Source organism: Carcharodon carcharias, chromosome 6 (assembly GCF_017639515.1).
Source record: "Carcharodon carcharias isolate sCarCar2 chromosome 6, sCarCar2.pri, whole genome shotgun sequence".
NCBI classification, from domain to species: Eukaryota; Metazoa; Chordata; class Chondrichthyes; order Lamniformes; family Lamnidae; genus Carcharodon; species Carcharodon carcharias.
Window position 1 is genome coordinate 128,439,109 of NC_054472.1, and position 17,165 is coordinate 128,456,273.

The following is a 17,165-nucleotide window of genomic DNA, read 5'->3' on the forward strand; positions in this document are numbered from 1 at the left end:
GGCAGGCTCTTAGCCTGCTCACCCATGCAAGCAAATCAGGGGCACCAATGTGCCACCAAGTCCTCCAGACCTTACCCCCACCACCCCGGCACGGACTGTGAACCATTTTACTGGACCGTGGAGCAGCTGGACTGCACACGTTGTACAATCTCCTTGCCAACACTGGCCATGTAGCAGTCACTGCTGGAGACACTCACAGCCCCTAGCAATCTCAGCGTCCCAGTTTGGACCAGTGCCCCCGTGTCACAGGTTAATAGGGCAGCCAGACAGTGCACACATCTGTGGCCATCCAAAAGATGGCAAGCACTTCCCGGGAAGACTTAAGGGGCGGACACACAGGGCCAGGAAAGGGTGCTAAGTACACACAAGCTAACCATGTCTCTCTTTCATGCTGTAGGAGGACCACATCAGGAGCATGGATCCTAGTGACCCAGCTATATGCCTGATGGCCTACAGAGACCGTAGAAGACAGAAGAGAGAGCAACTGAGGCTCCTGGCCACGCAAAGGCAGGAGCAGCAACCACATGAAGAAGGGGCTGCTAGGGATCCTTCGCACACTGCCCAGGAGCAACAGCAAGCATGGCTGGTCAGCGCCTAGCAGCACCCAGGGCCTATAGACGCCTCCTGTCATTCCTGCAGATGACCGAGAACCAGTGTCGCTGATGACCGAGAACCAGTGTGGCTGATGACTGCGCATGTCTAGGGACCTGGTCGCTCACATCTGCAACTTCCTGCAGGACTTGGCACCAAGGGGACATGGAGGGCGTCCACTGCCTGTGAAAGTGATGGCAGTGCTCAATTTCTACGCAAGTGGCTCCTTTCAGCGCTCCACAGGTGACCTCTGGGATCTCACAAGCCCCCACCCACAAATGCATCCATGGAGTCTTGGGTGCCATCTTCTCGAGGGCATTCAACTTTGTGCATTTCGCCCGGGACCAGGACAGCTGGGTTACAGGACCATTGGATTCACCCAGATCCTGGGATTCCCACAGATGCAGGGTGCAATTGACTGCACTCGTGGCGCTCAGGCCTCCATCGCTATACACTATCAACCACAAGGGCTTCCACTCACTGAATGTCCAGCTGGTATGCTACCACCAGAAACACATCCTGCAGGTGTGCGCACAAGTTTGAGGGAGTGTGCACGACACCTCTATCCTCAGTCGCTTGCAGATCCCTGCAGTCTTCCAAGGTCCATAGAGGCCGCAGGGATGGCTCCTCGGGGACAAGGACTACCCACAGAGGCTTTGGCTGTTAACCCCTGCCTTTTATCTTGTGCAGAAAAGTTTCACACCTGAGTGACAAGAACACTGCTCATCAGAACAAGGAGCCACAGGCAGGGAGACATTCATAGGAGTTTATTGACAATAGTGAACAGCATGTACAAGTGACCAGCACCCATGCCCAGGCTGTACAACCACTTTTCCTTAACTGCCCTAACCTTGCTGCTATGTCTTGGTGCTCCCCGGACATCCACTGCTGATGGCAACGCCCTGTCTGTGATAACTTTGATGGGCATCCTCTGAACGGCCGAGACTTGGAGGGCCCCAGCCTACTTTTGGGGTCCTGTTGTGTGGCAGGGGCACCCTCCTCAGCCTATGAAACTGGAGCTGCAGAGGTCACAGGAAGAGGAGATTCGGATGGGCCGAACACTCCCAAAGTCACCTGGGTGGATGACCCTGGGATGTGTGTGTGCTGATCCCCCTTCCCTGTGGGTGCCCGAAGGCCCCTGGCTGACTCCATGAGGGGAAGTGGTAGTTGGAGTGAGATCGAGCTGCCCGACACCTCACTCACGTGCACACAGTTGGAGGCCAACTATGGCATCAGCGATGGAGTTATGCCCGCGCAGCAGTGCAGGAGCGATGTCCTGGACCAAGGTCTCCATGGCAGGCACCATCCTGCCAGTGTTGACCTCGGTGCGTTGCAATGCCGGCGCTATTACCTCAGCCCGAAAACGGACGGACTCCTCTATCGTGTCTTGTAATCTGGGGAGTGCAACAGCCATTCTCTCCTGATGTTCCCTGGCTTGCCTTTGCAGCTCCAGCAACTGTGACATGACCAAATCCAGAGGCTCATCACCCGATTCGGACTCAACAGGTTCCTGGCCTTCAGCAGCCCTCTGAATGCCGGGGACTTGGGAAGTCCCTACCGCCGCCTGCTGTGGATCAGACTGTGCACTGTGCTCACCAGAATGTGATCCCCTTCCTCTTCTAGAGCTAGGTCCCACTGAGGTGTGTATCTCTGCACTGGTGGAGGGTGTGGGTGAGCGCTGTGGTGGAACTTGTAGGGGGGCACATTCCAGTTCCCCTTCGGATATCCCTTCTGAACTGGCTTGGAGGCCCTGGATCTTGGACTCCTTCGGCTCTTGGAGTGACGGGCCTGCGAAAGCAAGGGGAGATAATTAGTGCATTGCAGTGGCCTGTGACACGGAACACATTACTCACAGTATGGTTGTCTGATGCATGTTGCGCTGCTGGATCCTCACTTGGTAGAGCAACACAGACCTCACCGTCAGCACAAGGCCGGCCCCGATCATTGCCAGCCAGCTGGATGGCTCTGTTCTCAAATTCCGTAAGGACCTTGAACTCTGGCATTCCTCCACCAGTCTGCGACCTTTCCCTCCTGTTGTGTGCCAGTTTGTCTTGGATAGAGTTGGGGAGAGTGCATCAGGATCCCAGGCGGGCCAGATGATACAAGGGTCAGGCCTGTGCAGGTGGTGAGTGGTGCCATGGATGAGCTGAGAACAATGACGGTGTTTGTGAGAGAGTGAATGATGATGTCCCTTGAACTGGCAGTGAATGAGGGCCTTGTGGATGTGTGATGGGCTTCAGAGTGTGTGAGTTAAGGGTGATGAAAAGAGTGACTTACCTGGCAGAACAGAGGAGATCATTCATCCTTTTGTACCACTTTTCAGAAGGGCGTTTATGCTGACCACCGCCTCACAAGCTGGATTGGTGACGTTGTTGCCCATCTGCGGCCAGACTTGGGGTACAGACATCTCAGCAAGCCTATACATCATCCAGCAGTCGCTCGAGGGACTCGTCGTTTGGCGGGTTGGGGGGAGTGCTGCTGTCTTTTTTCCTTTGCTGGCTATGTCTCCCAGGCAGTGGTGGTGAGCTGGTAGAGTTGAGCACTATGCTGGCGGCTGCCTTTTAAACATAATGGCCGGTGTGATGCAACGGCGGGAAGGCGACTGAGAGCCACACAGCGTGTTTCCTAGGAATGCGTAAATAATGAGGTGGGTTTGGGACAATATGGCACGAAGACCCCCCATCGCCGTCGGCGGGTATGACACCATTCTGCCCTAGGAAAATTCCGCCCTTGGAGCAGGTTTGCCCTAGGTTTGGTAGCAGGTGGGTAAAATGACATTTTTCCCCACTGGCTGCAATGGCAGGTTTTCACGCTGTATCATCCCAAACCCGCATCATTTATACATTCCTGAGAAATACCACCATACCATCACCTTGCCGCTTCATAAAGTCCAGCCACACGCACGCATCTCAGTGCTTCTAGCCCACAACTACTGCAGGGAAGATGTCCACAAAAGACAAAAAGACTATACCCCCAGTTTTAATGATGCATCACTAGAACACTTTTTGGACGCCGTGGGGGCCTGCCGCGATGTCCTCTACCCCCGCTCTGGCTGCAGGATAGGCAATGGTGTGACCAACCAGGCTTGGGAGGCAGTGGCAGTGTTGATCAGTACCAATGCTGCAGCGAAGAGTTTGGCCATCCAAAGCAGATAGAGAATGAATGATCTCATCTGTGCAGCCAGGGTATGGCTACCATCTCATCACTCTAAACTCACACACTCAAGCCCATCACACATTCACTGCCAGCTCAAGGGACATCACCATCCATTCTCTCTCACGCATACCCTCACATGTCCATCTGGCTTCATCTCCTCTGGAGACTGCCTCCTCAGCCCTCATCATCTTGAGGCCATTTGCACAGATCAACATGTGCCCTCACACATACCCTGGGTTACCCTCCTTCCCAAGTACAGCCCTCGTCCTGCAGCCTTTTCCCTTGCCAGAGGCCACTTCTCCCCCTTTGTCAAGCAAGCCCTAGCCCTACAGCCATTGAAAAGCCACCCACATATGCTGACCTGGTAGGTAGACCTGTCACGAGCAGCCTCCCACCCCCCCACCCCCGCACAAGGGCAACACTTGAAAATTTTCATGATATAGTCATTCATAGGTTGAAATGAGAATACTAAAAAGCGAACATGCAGCTGAATTTTATCAGCTCCTTGTGCACTGGCTGGGAGGTGGGAAGTTTGGCAAAATGGCACAGGAAGGCGTGCCTGACATCTTCTCACTAGCATGCCATTTTGCCAGTGGCTGGAAAGTCGGCAGATGCCCTGCCCACCCGGATCCCAATTGAGCCACTTGAATGATCAATAAAAACTTCTTCTTTCCTCCACTGGAATTTTACCAGCAGATGGGGAGAGGGTCCACCGCTGAATGGGGAGATTGCCAAATATACCCTGATGGCCTGCTTACAGGAGGTGGGAGGGACATCCTTTTTGGACATTTTTTGGCCCATAAAGGGACCCTCTGGTGGCAATGGCTGCCCCTTCTGCAATGGCAATGCCAGCCTCCAGCAGCTTCCCCCTCATTGCCAGGGCTTACTTGACTGGCGCTGGTGCCCCCAGACCCTACTTACATGACTTTGAGGGTGCACAGCTGTCACTGTGCCCTCTTCCTCCAGGTGCTGAGCTGCTGCCTTTAATAGGGACATTAGGGCTGGTGGCCTCCACTTAATTGTTACTGCCAGCAAAATGCAGCCCAAGGTCCCACTCCCTCACCACTTTCTCTTTGGCGGCACCTCTGCCATCTATTTGAAATTCAACCCACAGATCTTACATTTATTGCTTTGGATCAGCTAGCATTGGGCTTTCTCCCAACAGTTTAATTTGGTGGTTAAGGCAAAAAGTCACTTTACTTAAGCAGACTGGATCTCCTCCTCACCAAAACTTGCACCCTTTTATACCTGCCATGTCTGAGATAAACAATTATTTCTTTTTTGTAATTTTTTGTAAGCGAATAAGGATGCCTAGTTCCCAGGAAGGGAGATCAAGAATGCAAATAGCTCTAACCTTTAAATCACATGAAGGAATTTCATCAATCTTCTGTGGTTCATGTCATGGTGTATAATAACCGTTCAGCCCCCTCCCTTCATTAGCCTTAATTCTGTTCCTTGTAATTAGTTTTCATTACACTGTGCAATATATAATTCTAATTCACAGTTGTAGGACAAGTGCATTTGATAATGAATCTAACATTAAGTCAAGTATAAATTTGACACACCATTCATTATATTCTGTTGAAGTTACAAGGAAAACCTATATTCAACCATTTGGGAAAGACAAAAATGGTCAAGATAAGCAGTAATTTGGTAACATTGCACATACGAGGACATTGTCAGGAACAGTTAAGCTTATGTCCTAATATGATCCAGATCCTTCATTGTCGCTGGGTCATAATCCTGGAACTCCCTTCCTAACAGTACTGTGGATGTTCCTACAACATGTGGACTGCAGTGGCTCAAGAAGACAGCTTACCACCAGCTTCTCAAGGGCAATTAGGGATGGCATTAAATGCCTAGCCAGCAACGCCCACATCCCATGAATGAATAAAAAAAATTTCCATTGCTCACTTCATGTGAGCGCTACAGTTTGATTCAGCATTTGAATTCCAGCATACTTCCTTAGACTTATTTTGTACAATGATATTGCAGACTGACAAAATATGATTGCAAATGATCATCTTAATGATTATTTGGAGAACAAATCACCAATACTTTAAGGCATTTTGGTTCTCTGATCAGCATTTTAGGACTTCATTGCCAGTTAGTCCAACAGCTGGTTAGCAACATAAGGACTGAATTTCCATTGACATTCTCCAACTCATAATTTGAGTAGAAGAACTGCAGAACAATGGCATTAATCTCTGCAGAAATTATCCTGCTAAAAATTATTCTAAGCATTTTGATTTTTGAAATTCTCCTCAATTTTAATATAGAGCCGATTCCGGGCACTGGAACACATAGCTGAAGAAGATAAGAAAAAAACTGTTCAGATTGAACTACTTAAGCAGGAGAAATCTAGATTGATTTCACAGCTAACTGCACAGGAGTCTGTGATTGATGGCATTCGAACTGAAAAGAGGATATGGGGACAGGAGTTAGCCCAACAAGGTAAGACTGTTTCATTTAATTGTATTGGCTAAAAAAAAAATATACATTTGAATGCCTACCTTCACATCCTTAATTTCAAATCCAACCAAGTGAGAAGTAATGAAAGCGGTAGCACCAAGTGCTTTTCTAGTAATTCAAATAATAGACTTTACATATCCAAGGCCATGCAAGATGGAGAAAAATAAGTCAAAAACAACTAAGAATTATTTTAAAAGCTATAAAGTAACAAAAATGTTGTGACAATTGGATTTTTTAAATGATCAAAAATTTATAGAAACCTTGACAGTATGAGGTTCAATCTTGTTGCATTAGAGGGCTGAGTGATAATCAGATCAATAGAATATCCATTATTGGGTGCAGAAGGCTTGAGCCTGCTGTTTGGCTGAAGGACAATGTAACCAAATATCACCAGGAGCTGATGGCAAATGCACATAGTACGCACTTGCCTTTATGCAATTTTTTTTGCAGTTGTTTCTCCACCTGAACCACTATATTGTTTTGCCCCCCATTTCCTGTTGGAACCCTAGCTCCTTTTAATGTGTGCTTACTCAGTGTTATTTACAATACCACTCTGAATATGAATATGCCATTATACTTGCTAATTCTGAAGGAGGAATGAGAGGACTTGCACTTGGATCTTAGACAGTTATGCCAAGGTTTTGGGATTTCTGAGTACATAGGCATGCAGTACTGAGGAAGTGCAGCATTATTAGAGAAAGACTTTTCAATCAGATGTTAAACCATGACGTTGTTTGCTTCTTGGATGTGAAACATCCACCATGACACTTCTCTGAAGAACAGTAGGTTGTTTTCATAGTCTCTTGATCACTGTTCCTCCCTCAACTAACAAGACCAAAAAACTAATTAACTAATCATTCATTGCGATGCTTTGTGGACCATGCTGCATGCAATTGGCTGCAACGTTCATCTACAGAACAACCATGATTACTGTTAGTGTCTTGATGACATGAAAAGTCCTATATGAATGCAAGTTTGATGAAGCTCCCACTGCTGGCGTAGCTTGGATAATTACATTCATTAGAATATTGATTTGCAAAGTTATCAGTGGCTGACTGGGAAGAGCCCTAGTCCCTTCAGGTTTCATTAGTGAGCCAAGCTGGCTATCAATTATTAGTGTCCCAGAATGCTACTGTTTCATATTTAGGATTTTAAAACCTGTATTTCTAAATGTCTATTTCCAAATGTGGCATGTTGGAGACAGGCAACTAAACCCCAAAGAGAACTCACATTCCTTCCCATTCTTCCCTAAGAAAGATAGTCACTAACTGGTTATTTAACCAGTCAATGGTATAGAAAATGTTGAGAACATTGGAAGAAACTTGTCAAGTAGGTCAGTGCCCTCTAGATATATGTTTTGGACCTCCCAAATCCATCTTATGTCATATCTTAAGAGCTGCTAGAGTACAGATCCCATCAATCTGTCTAGGATTAAATCCTAGAGTTGAAATAACGATGTTTTAACCAGACCTCCCACTGTCTCCCATAAGCAGATAATGAAACTTTATCTTTCAATTGCAGAACAGAGATACAGAATTAATTAGCCTAAATAATTTGCCCCTAAAGAGTAGTATACTAACTCCCAACATCAGAAACTATTGCTATATTAATCGCTGTGTTGTTTTTTCAAAAAGCTGTGTCTCTGAAATGTGATTGAAAGTACGTATAAAACTAAATAAGATATGAGCAAATTTTGACATAGATAATCAATTATTTTTAACTCATTCGTGGGATGTCGGGGCCACTGGCTAGGCCAGCATTTATTGCCCATCCCTAATTGCCCTTGAGCAGGTGATAGTGAGCTGCCTTCTTGAACCGCTGCAGTCCATGTGGTGTAGGTACACCCACAGTGCAGTTATGGAGAGAGTTCCAGGATTTTGACCCAGTGACAGTAGTGGAACTGCAATATATTTCCAAGACAGGATGATGAGTGCCTTGGAGGGGAACTTCCAGGTGGCAGTGTTCCCATGTGCCTGCTGCCATTGTTCTTCTTGATGGTAGAGGTCATGGACTTGGAAGGTGCTGTCTAAGGGGCCTTGGTGAGTTCTTGCAGTGCATCTTGTAGATAGTGCACACTGCTGCCACTGTACATTAGTGGTGGAGGGAGTGAAAGTTTGTGGATGGGATATCAGTCAAGCTTCTTGAGTGTTGTTGGAGCTGCACTCATCCAGGCAAGTGGGGAGTATTCCATCACACTCCTGACTTGTTCCTTCTAGATGGTGGGCAGGTTTTGGGGAGTCAGGAGGTGTGTTACTCCCTGCAGGATTCCTAGCCTCTGACCTGCTCTTGTAGCCACAGCATTTATGTGGCTAGTCCAATTCAGTATCTGACTAATAATAACCCCCTAGGATGTTGATAGTGGGGGGAATCAGCAATGATAATGCCATTGAATGTCAAGGGGTGATGGTTAGATTCTCTCTTGTTGGATATGGTCATTGTCTGGCACTTGTGTGGCACGAATGTTACTTGCCACTTGTCAGCCCAAGCCTGGATATTGTCTAGGTCTTGCTGCATTTGGATATGGACTGCTTCAGTAACTGAGGAGTTGCGGATGGTGCTGAACATTGTGCAATCAGAGCAAACATTCCCACTTCTGATCTTATCGTGGAAGAAAGGTAATTGATGAAGCAGCTGAAGATGGTTGGGCCTAGGACACTACCCTGAGGAACTCCTGCAGTGATGTCCTGGAACTGAGATGGTTAACCTCCAACTACTACAGCTATCTTCCTTTGTGTTAGGTATGACTCCAACCAGCAGAGTTTTCCCATTGATTCCAGTTTTGCTATGGCACCTAGATGCCACGCTTGGTCGGATGCTGCCTTGATAACAACGGCAATCACTCATCTCACCCTTGGAGTTCAGCTCTTTTGTCCATGTTTGAACCAAGGCTGTAATGAGGTCAGAGGCTGAGTGACACTGGCGGTACCCAAACTGAGCGTCAGTGAGCAAGTAATTGCTGAGCAAGTGCTGCGTCATGGCGCTATTGATAACCCCTTCCACCACTTCACTGATGATCGAAAGTAGACTGATGGGGAGGTAATAGGCCGTGTTGGATTTGTCCTGCTTTTTGTGTACAGGACACACCTGGTAAGATTTCCACATTGCCAAGTAAATGCCAGTGTTGTAGCTGTACTGGAATAGCTTGGCTAGGGGTGTTGCAAGTTCAGGAGCAAAGTCTTCAGTACTATTGCGTAGAACGTTGCCAGGGCCCATAATCTTTGCAGTATTCAGTGATTTCAGCTGTTTCTTGATATCACATGGAGTGAATTGAATTGGCTGAAGACTGGCATCTGTGATGCTGGGGACCTCAGGAGGAGGCTGAGATGGATCATCCACTCAGCATTTCTAGCTGAAGATTGTTGAAAATGCTTCAGCCTTATCTTTTGTACTGATGTGCTGCACTCCCCCACATTGAGGATAGGGATATTTATGGAGCCTCCTCCTCCAGTGAGTTGTTTAATTCTCTACCACCGTTCACAACTGGATGTGGCAGGACTGCAGAGCTTAGACCTGATCCGTTAGTTGTGAAGTCACTTAACTCTCTCTGTCACTTGCTGCTTATATTGTTTGGCGCGCAAGTAGTCCTGTGTTGTACACCTTATTTTTAGATATGCCTGGTGTTGCTCCTGGCATGCCCTCCTGCACTCTTCATTGAACCAGAGCTGATCCCCTGGCTTGGTAGTAATGCTAGAGTGGGGGATGTGCCAAGCTATGAGGTTACAGATTGTGATTAAGTACAGTTCTGCTGCCGATGGCCCACAGCACCTCATAGTTGCCCAGTCTTGAATTCCCTAGATCTGTTTGAAGACAAAGCAGCCCATTTTATCCCAAACTCCCATTTAGCACAGTGGTAGTGCCATACAACATGTTAGAGGGTATCCTCAAGGTGAAGACTGGATTTTGTCTCCACAATGACTATGCAGTGATCACTTCTACCGATGGACAGATAGTATCCAGGGGAGGCGGTGGCATAGTGGTATTGTCACTGGCCTGGTGTTCTAGAGACCCACAGTAATGCTCTGGGGAATTCCACCACGGCAGATGGTGAAATTTGAATTCAATAAAAAATCTGGAATTAAAAGTCTGATGATGACCATGAAACTATTGTCGATGGTAAAAACCCTTCACTTTAGGGAAGGAAATCTACCGTCCTTACCTTGGGTGGGCGGGGGGGGGGGTGGTGCATGCATGCATGGTAATCAAGAAGTTTCCTTGCCCATGTTTGACCTGATGCCATGAGACTTCATGGGTCCAGAGTCGATGTTCAGGACTCCCAGGGCAACTCCCTCCCCACTGTAGACAACTGTGCCGCCACCTCTGCTGGGTCTGTCCTGAGGTGGGAGAGGACATACCCAGATGATTGTGGTGTCTGGGATATTGTCTGTGGGGTATGATTCCATGAGTATGACTATGTCAGGCTGCTGCTTGACTTGTCTGAGAGACTAGTATAGGACATGGTTTGAGGAGCGGTGATGTCAGCAAGTTTGAAAGAGAGGAAGACATTTAATGGGCAATGTATATGGGAATACAACAAAACTTAACAAGAACTGGTGTGTTGGAGACAATGTAGTGATAACAATGAATCGCTTGGAATTAGATATCTCTACTTAGAGCCTACATGGATAGCAAGTGCAATTTTGGGAACTGCTTATTGTCCCAGCAATGGCCACCGCTCCAGGTGGCACTGCTGGGACAAAAGAGCTGCCAGCCATTTGAGGCAGGACTTCCTCGCCAATGGGGGCAGAAATCCCACCCCAAGTCAATTAAAGCTTGGGTGTCTATTAAGTTGCTACAGGGCAACCCAGCCAAGCAAATTCTTTATAGTCAGAGGTGTTCAACTCTCTCAAAGGGTTAAATTGAATAGAGTGCATGACAGACCAAGTTTCATTTGATTTGATGGGAGGAATAAAGCTGAACAGGTTTTTTAAATTCCTTAATTTAAGTTCTTATAGCTAAATAAAAGATGCACTTGCTATCCATGTAGGCTCAAAGTAGAGAAATCTAATTCTAAGGCCTGAATTTTACCTTTGGTGGGCATGCGCGATCAGCGGGCCAAGGAGCAGACAGGAAACAGGCCCCTGACTGTGATTTCACGCTGGCTGGCCAGTTAATGGACAGCTGCCTGAAAATGATCAGCTAAAGGTTTAAAGAGCTGGGAAAAAAATGTCCATGCATCACAGTCAAGCACCTGAAAATATAGCTGATTAAAATGCTGTCCACAGATATTTATTTTTATTTTATTTCATAACGGAAATTTCACTCCGCCCTTGGATGAGGTTTAATGAAAACTGTAAGGGCCGCCTGGCCGATTCGCCCGTCCGCCAGTCATAACGTTGGACGGGCCATGACAAATCTGAGACACTTGCACCATTATTGGGCTTAATTGCCCTCTTAATTGTCGGTGGGCGCGCTTACGACATTTGCACACACCCACCAAGCAAAATATTGTGCAAGTACGTGGTGACGTCTGGACACTCGCCCGACATATACCCGCGTGATTTTACATCCCATTGGGTCGTGTGCACGCCAGCCCATGGGATGTAAAATTCAGCCCCAAGTAATTTATTGTTGTCACTACATTGTCTTTTAAACACCAGTTTTTATTGTTAAGTTTTGTTGTATACCCATCATACATTACCCATTAAATGTTCTCGTCTCTGAATCTGCCGTCATCACCATTCCTCAAAAATATCAACCCTTGACTCCTCCATCCTTGTAAACTACTGCCCCATCTCCAATCTCTCCTTCCTCTCCACAGTACTTGAATACATTGCTATCTCCCAAATTTGTTGCTATCTTTCCTAGAACTCCATGTTTGAATCCCTCCAATCAAGTTTCTGCCCCTGCCAAATACATTGTAGCTGGAACAAGTGCTGAAAGTAGCTGGGGAAGAGAGCCTGATCTGCCAGAAGACTGACTAAAGGCACAACAAGGCAGACTGCATGCTTCAAGGATCTCACGTGCAGCGCTAGATGCATCATCTTCAAAAGGCATATCCTTACACCTGAATCATAAACCTTGCATACTGCTCAGTTCACAACAACCACCCCTTCACCACCCCCCAATCACTCACCTATCAACAATCTCTTTATCAATCACAACTTCGTAGCTTCACCACAACATCACACACTTGGTATTGCTACAAGCTTCACTTTCAGGTTTCATACCTTGCCCACACTGCCAGCTATATAATCCTGTTCAAGACTCTTAACCAGTGGATCTCACCGTCCTCTAAGGTCCTCATCCACTACTTTGGTATCAACGCCATGAAACAAACTATGGAAACAATTTCCATTTTATGTGGAAAGCCTTTATTAACCCACTAAGTAATAGTGTATACTTACGACACCAGTTGCTTAGTAAGACCCATGTGCAGTTGGGTTGGTTTGCTGAAATAATTCCTCCACATAACTTCCAGTGACTGACCAAATCACTCTCCCAATGTCATTGGGAGCTGTGGCATTATACCCCTTTCTGACCCTGGTCCCTCGGCATATAAGGTAATGTCTTAAATCAAGGCATCCAATCAGATTATCAACCCCACCCTCGCCATGCAAAGACAACTTGCACATGGTCGTTCCCTACTCTCAGCAGAGGGGTGTCTCCAGGTACCAGCAATGGATGTGATTTCTGTATCTTGGTAAGACAGGATGAAAGCCATTCACACATACCCAAGAGGTCATTGTCTAGGTCAGTTTCTGTAGTCAGGGTGGCTGGTGGTTAGCCACCACCCCTGTGGCATGTCCTGACACATCTGTGTCTGTGTGTGTGTGTGTGTATATCCTTGTCCAGCCTCTATTTTTTTTTTACAAGTTTCATATAAGCCTCAGATGATGTCATTGGTCAAAAGTCTTCTCCCTTCATCTGACGTCCTCCGCACACCATGTTCCTACCATCCAGTTCTAATCTCAGGACATTGGTCCATCTCACAACTGGTTACATTTTAACGCAAGTATAAAGATAATACGTATTAAAAAGAAACAAAGGGAGGCCTTGCAGCATCACAGAAATACAAAAAATATCAAAATCCCTTACACATGATAGCCACATCACACATAGCACCATACTTGCACTTCTCTCTTTATTGTTGAATAAGGAAGCACATAACTGGAGGCAGCAACATCAAACTGGTGGGAGCCAGGGACCTACGTGGAGGAGATGGTACTCACTTATTGGAGGTGTGGCCAGTGGCACAACTGAAACCATTAAAGATGACAGTATGTTCGTACTTAATCCTTCTCACATCCCACTTCCCGTCATCCCAGTCTTTTCTGATTTACAAGCAACCTCTTGCTTCCCTCGCCTCCGCACTACCCTTGTGCTTTTCTCCTTTCAGATATACTAGGACTACAACCTGGCCAAGCAGGAGTACAGGAGAAAGAGTGGGGGAGGTCCAAGAGACAGATGATGAAGAAACATGTCACTCATACTTTAGAGGGGAGATTAGAGGTGGGATCGGCACGTGGTGAGAAACAGGACACAAATAGCCTGCACCCAGTGCAGGGGGAAAAGGTACCAACTCACTAAAGGGTGAGGTTGCTCATAGGCTCCGCTCCAAAGGACTCACGTGAGAACTTCGATGAAGCAGGGTACAGAAAAAGACGTGTATGCGCACAGAAATGTTTGGCGTGTTCATGAGTTTTCTAGAAAGCCTGCGGTCAAGGAGCATGGAGGAGTTTGGCATCAACCTTGCACACGGCTTTACGTAGAGCTTGGAGCCCATCCTTTCTAGTGTGCAAGTGACGGCCATCTCCATGGGAACACTTACAGACCCAACCATGCTACAGCATCTGACGGCTGATGCCTCAGCTGCCACTGCAGCACAAAAAGAAGGCACACAGCATCCGAGTTCTGAGGTGGAATCTCAGACTGAAATCATACAATCTCAGCTTCATATCGCACATATTTATACTGCTGTCATCATGGCTTTGGATATCAGTGCTCAAATGAACTTGAAGAATTTCACAGGAGTCCAGCAGTTTTTCCTCCAACAAATTACTAGAAATGCTAAGGCGCCGCCCCAAGGAAGTGGCATGGATCCATTGAACAAGAACCTGATGTACGCTCTCAGGATGACAGCATTCATCCTCCCACCACTGCCATTTGACCAGCGCCCTTGTTGCCGTCCATTCCAGCCAGCTGAGGCTTGCCACCCAAGTGAGGTGAAACAGACCGAAGCCAGGCCCTCTAAATGTTGTTTTTGTGGTGGCTTTTATTTCAGCATTGTGGTCAAGAGGACAGAGGGTAGCGAGACCTGGGACTATTGTAGAATGGAGAATTGAGATTCTGTTCACTGGTACTGCAGTCGGATGAGTTGATTATACACAACCCAGCCAGAAAAAGGATATGTTGGCTGCTCTCTTCCCATTTCCTCCTCTCCTTCTTCCTCGCTACTTCTCTTCCTCCTTCCTGTGCTTCTTCATCCTCTTCCTCCTACTCCATTTTTCTCCTCCTCGTCTTCCTGCTCCTCAGCTGCTCACTTTATTCTTGGTGACAAGGACTGTGCCCTCATGAAGGCAAGGTTGTGTAGGATGCAGCAAACTATGATGATTTATGACATATGCTCTGGTAACTACTGCAAGGACCCCTCCAGAGTGGTCCAGGCTGCAGAGCATTGCTTAGTATCCTAGTGGTCTGCTGAATGATGTTGCATGCCACAACATGGCTTTCATTACAAGCATGTGTTTGTGTTGCACATTGAAGTCACGAGCCCAGTGATCAGTGGATTGCACAGTAGCTACCCTCTGATTGGGCATGGTGGATCAAATACTGATGGTAAAACAGACTTGTGCAAAACAAAGGCAATATAACAGCTGCCAGTACCAGGTATTCATCTACATAATGGGTTGAGCATTGTTGTGCACCAATTGCACATTCAGCAAATGGGTTGTAGTACATCTTTACACTTAGCAGCAATGCTCTTAAAGCCAACTTTGTGCATTCTGCTTCTCCCTGGACAAAGAGAATGCATGTATTCCCCACTCGAATAAAGAATTTCAGTGGCCTCCCTTATACAGCCACAAATGGCAAACTACACGATGTTAGAGATGTTGATGGCTCCAGCCTGGAAGGGATCCCAAAGAGAAGTAGTTCATGGCCACAGTCACCTTCATAGGCACTGACAGGGCTGTCCTTGTCCTGCTCTGGAGTCTGCAGGTCTGCCTGCAAGAAGCAGATTTCAGTGAGTGCCTCCTTCATAAAATGGAGGCTTCACACACTGAGGTTAAAAAACTGCTGCCTGAAGACTTTGGGTGGAGAAGGCCTCTTGCTGAGCACCCTTCTCCCCCCTCCTTCCCTTGCTGTCTCTAAGCAACTTGTACTCTCTGTGTAACTTCTGTTCAATTTCCCTATCATGGTGCAGGCCAACGTGGATGGTAAATATAGCATTCCTGACTGGGAGCAAGTGGTCTGAGCAAACCCTTGAAGGGAAAACCAAGGCCTTCACCACATGTAAGTGCTGAAGACTTCAGCAACTTTAAGTAGCAGTAGAAAACTTACAGCTGTTCTATAAACTTAGCAATAGCCAGTAGAAAATAAATCAGTAACTAAAATAGTTGCTGCTATTGATATTGCAGCTCCTACCGCTGAATGCATGTTCACCTGTGTCTGTTTAAGAGGTTTTAGCTCGGTTGTTGAGGTCAGAAATGGCACCCCCTGGGGCCAAATCTTTATCTGGGACTGGAAAAACCTGATCTTTACACTTGACCCATGTTGCGACTTTCCATGCCATTTTTGTCCTTTCATACGGGGTTGGTTTCGGAGTGCATTTTGTGATGGAGTTCGTGAGGAGTGTGGCTGCGGAGGTGGGCCGGTTAGAAGGCCCGCCTTGGTTCTCCAGCACAGTAGCCAAGCTCCCAGCATTAATTAAATACCCCCGAAACCTCACACACTTCTCTCAACACCCCCCCCATGCACTCCCATGCCAGCCCATGCCCCCTCAGTTCGTTCATGTCCCCTTATGCCCCTTCTATACCTCCATATATCCTCCATTCCCCCTCAGATCTCTCCATGCCTGTTTTATGCCATCATATATTCTCCAGGTCTCTTAGATAACCCTTGCTGCCCTATGCCCCTTTGTATCTGCCCCCCAGGTATCCTCTATGCTGACTCAGATCACCCATGCCACTCCACAACACCTCTATGCCCTCCATGTATCCTCCATAGCAACTCACCTCCAATATGCACTATGTACATTCTTCAAGAGTCATGCAATTGCAATGGGAATTATTTTAAAAATCATTGGAAAAACATAGAGCCTCTAACAATCTAAGAAAACTCTGAATGAAAACACACAATCACAGACAAGAAAAATGAGAAAAGAAAACTTGTAATCCTTTAAGTTCGTATTAGTTTTGAAAAAAGTAACCACACATTATAGACTGGTAAAATTTCAATAGTTCTAAGACCACCTGCTGAACTGAAGCTTTTGAAACCCAGTCAAGCCTTCATAACGGAACGACTGTCATAACAAAAGCTTCCAGCTCTATTGACAGAATAGATGTCCATTTCCATTTCAAAGCAGAGTGCCTGTCAATCAGAGGTGAGGGGATCAAGTGCAGGGCATTTTTTTTCTACCTTCAGAAGCAGGTTTCTTTTAAACAGGGGATGTGTTATTTTCCGCCTTCCTTCCTCTTCCTCTTTTTCCTCTTCCTCCAGTTCAATTTGGCAATTCAGTTAAGTCAGAGCATAAAAACATGGCAGCAGAGGACATCTCGTTACATTTTTCACCGCGTTATGATGTTTTCCCCATTGGAAAAGTGCTGTAATGCCTGTGAACAATTACACAATGTTGGCCAATGTAAGGGCCAACTTACCTTTAAAAGACAGATCCCTATGATGATTCACTGCATTAAAAACACATCTATATTACGATACAACACCTAATAATGAAAGTCGATGGTGTTGATATTTTACATTTACCTTTCAGAATGTTCCCAACTCCTCAG

General features: G+C 46.6%; 1 protein-coding gene across 7 annotated transcripts in view; it reads left to right on the forward strand.

The window, feature by feature from the left end:
- lrrcc1 (leucine rich repeat and coiled-coil centrosomal protein 1) overlaps positions 1-17,165 on the forward strand; it is a 231,029-nt gene that overhangs the window by 161,214 nt on the left and 52,650 nt on the right. For all 7 annotated transcript variants that reach the window (XR_005943299.1, XM_041189511.1, XM_041189512.1 and 4 more), the window contains one exon: positions 6,027-6,201. Coding sequence is in view for 6 of the 7 variants with exons in the window: in XM_041189511.1 (XP_041045445.1) it covers positions 6,027-6,201 (175 nt within the window). In the remaining variant the exon portion in view is untranslated. The remainder of the gene's footprint in view (positions 1-6,026; positions 6,202-17,165) is intronic.